General features: G+C 40.4%; 1 protein-coding gene across 1 annotated transcript; it reads right to left on the bottom strand.

The window, feature by feature from the left end:
- Window positions 1–1169: 1169 nt before the first annotated feature.
- On the bottom strand, window positions 1170–2126 carry LOC138301623 (olfactory receptor class A-like protein 1). The gene has a single exon (XM_069242136.1). It carries the CDS (start codon window positions 2124–2126, stop codon window positions 1170–1172), a length of 957 nt encoding a protein of 318 aa, XP_069098237.1.
- Between the last annotated feature and the right edge of the window lie 1263 nt (window positions 2127–3389).

The following is a 3389-nucleotide window of genomic DNA, read 5'->3' as shown; positions in this document are numbered from 1 at the left end:
AAGGTCAAATATTGTTTGAAACTTGACAAAAGAATAAAAGATTTGTTCTCATTTTCAAAATGAGGAACTTATATACCAACTCCCTCTCCAGATTCATTAAAAAAACATAAGTAGGATTACACTAAAATGAAAACAAGTTCTGAATGACTGGTTGGGTAAAATCAGGAGCTGTGAACAAATAAGTGTTGCAGAGATGTTGTGAAGTACTCCACTGGTAAGACTGGTAAGTGACTTGGGCTGTACTGAAATGTATTATGGAAGGCGCACGTGATAGATACCTCCAAGGTACAATAATGATCAGTAAGAAGGCTTCAGGAGATCAGGGTGCTTGATGTGTGTAGCATTATTAGTCCTGCATAAGAAAAAGGGAAATATTAACTTACGGTAGCAAAGGATGTGTGGAAGAAACTAAAACTGAAAAAGGAGAAGCTTGTGGGTTGTCACAATATATAATGGTCTAAAGGAGTTTACATGGACATTTCTCTACTGGGTGTAGATTTTCTAATATTAAGTCCAATGGCATGACATTTTTGTTAACGATATTCAGTGCACAATTTGTCAATTTGTCAGAAAATATTTAGGCAACAATATTCTGGTACCATGGTAATAATTCCTGGGAAATCAAGAGGATCAATATTCGAAAGTTAGAATGGGATGGGTTGTTTACATTGACTCTTGAAAAAAAGAACGAGGGAACTTCACTGGGATAAAAAGGATAAGTTCAATATCAGGAATCAGTGATCTGATTGACATAGATATCCTATCAGGTTCTTACAATTTAGGTGATATTCCATTTCTACCACATGGATCCCTTGAGCCTACTTCCAACTATGTAATTATTTTGACCTTGGTCAATCAACTTGAGCAATAACAAGAGCATGAGCTGGGGGTCCTTTTAAGCCTTCGTTAACAGAGCCCTTCGAGAATTGGAGGTGATGGCTTCATAAGACCAATTTAAGCTGCCCTCCCAAGTTCCTGCGTAAAGGTGCACATATTCAAGCCGATGGATAATGCAGATAAGATACCCTGCATTTAAGGGTCGCAGTGACAACGGAGAGACCAGTGGAGAACCCTCCAGACCAGGGAAGCATTTTCCCTACGAACCATCTAAGCGAAACTTGAATTGACTTGAACTCTTGAGTATGCACAGTTTGGAAAGATATATAAAATCATGTATTTTCGTGAACGTTAGCTATGTAACTGCCATAGTCCTCCCTTTTCTTGTACAATGACTTCAGTGCAATTGTCTTGATTTTGTTGTTAAAAATTAAAAGGATTATTGGGAATGCAACCCCATAACACATGGTGAAGAAGACACGGATGTCAGAAACCACAACACTGAGCTCATTGATGATAGTTTGGGATAGCCACATCATGTTGTCAATGCTATAAAAACTGACGTAGGAAGAGACTAGGAAAACCACTGTCTTCGCAGCTTGTGTCTCTGGGCTGTGTTCCTCCTTTTGATCTTCGCTTCTGACCGCTTTCATCTTCTTTCTGTGCCTTTGTAGGATTAGCAAGATATAGAAACTTGCCATAGCCATCAGAATGACAAATAAGAGGTCAAAAGCAAAACTGACATAGCCTTTTGCTTCAAATGATATTCTTCCAGGGAACATCACCAAGCAGAATCCCGGGTTATAGCCATACTTGAAGTTAGTAGCATTGTATGGTTTCGTTGTCAGGATAACTACATCTGCATTCACTGCCATGTTAGCCAGATACAGAACAACAATCACAGGGTTAACGTAGCTCTGGATGATGAGTTTCTCGGCCATGGAGACACTGGTTCTGCTGATGATACCACATTGGAAGCAGCTTAGCAGGCAGGTTAAGCCTATCGCCATTCCCCTGAAAATCCTGAAAACGTATGACACTACCTTGCAACTGGCATCCCCGAAGAGGTTCTTCCAGCCATATTCGTAGAAAACTGAAGGTAGCGTCCTGGTCAGGTACACAATTAGATTCGCTGCTGCCAAATGTAAAAGCACAATCTCTGATTTTGCGAGCTGGTGCTCCTGTTGTATGATTAGCGCAAAGGACAGCAGGATGAGAGTGTTTCCAACCACCCCAATAGTGGTCATAAAGAGGTAGATGGTCCCTTTAATGATGTTGTAGGATTCCATCTTCTATTGATCCAATACAGGAACAAATCCCAAAACCTAAAATATAAGAAGTCAACATAAAAATATGTTTACAAATTAATACATTACACTGGCCTGTGGTAATCTTACGGTTGTGAAGGTCTGAAGGTCAAATATATTTTCCCCTTACCAACCAGCATTTCACTAAACATCACTCACTTGAATTCTGCTGGTATAAACTGGTCACTCTTCCCAAGCACAGATTTTCACTTTATTAAATAAAGAGAGATCAAGAACAGTCCTCTAAAGAAGAGAATTATAATACATGGGATTCTGTAATCCAGTTGTAAACGGCAGCCACTTATTTCTTGAAAATCGCAACTTGTGATGCACCAAGTTGTTGATTGCAAAGAAAAGATGTCAGAACTCGACTGCTATAGGGTTACTACAGTGGAGTTCTGACATCACAATGCCTACTGCCAGGGCCAGCAGCTGAGGTGAAAGGCAGATCAGGTTACGGAGCATAATTAAACCTGATGCTTAAAGCATCATATGGATGCTTTTCTTTCTTATGTTCTGTTTTAATAGCTTACTATGGCAAGCAGGTAGAATATGTTCATTTTTTGCACTCCCTAGATAGAGAAAAACTAGAATCTTTCTTCATATTTCTACACTTTCTGAAAAACTGACCTATTGAAGTTTCTAATATCTGTTTGCCACAAATATCTAACAGGTTTTGATGTGTTTAATTTTGCACTAGAAATTTTGGGCCAGATGTAGCAAAAAAACAAATTGCGACTTGCAATTTGCGAGTCCCTGCGACCACAAATTGCAAGTCACAATTTGGTATGCAGAAAGGTGTCTCAGACACCTTCTGCAACTCGCAATGGGGTCGCAAAGACCCACCTCATTAATATTAATGAGGTGGGTCGCAGTTTGCGACCCCATTGCGAGTATGGGCACTCACGGGGATGGTGGCCTGCTGGAGACAGCAGACCACCATGTCCGTGACTGCTTTATGATAAAGCAGTTTTTTTTTTCTAAGTGCAGCCCGCTTTCCTTAAAGGAAAATGAGCTGCACTTTGAAAAAAAAAGCGAAACCTTTAGTTTCGGATTTTTTCAGGGCAGGTAGTGGTCCATTGGACCACTGTCTGCTCTGAAAAAATATTTTTTTTTCCAGTCACAAAGGGGAAGGGGTCCCCTGGGGACCCCTTCCCGTTTGCGACTGGGTTACCATCCACTTCAAGTGAATTGTAACTGCGATTCCATTTGCGACCGCTTTCGTGGTCGCAAATGGAATTGAAT

The sequence above is a fragment of the Pleurodeles waltl genome, chromosome 6 (assembly GCF_031143425.1).
Source record: "Pleurodeles waltl isolate 20211129_DDA chromosome 6, aPleWal1.hap1.20221129, whole genome shotgun sequence".
Lineage (NCBI taxonomy): Eukaryota > Metazoa > Chordata > Amphibia > Caudata > Salamandridae > Pleurodeles > Pleurodeles waltl.
Note: the sequence above shows the minus strand (reverse complement) of the source record. Positions and strands in the feature narration are given on the sequence as shown.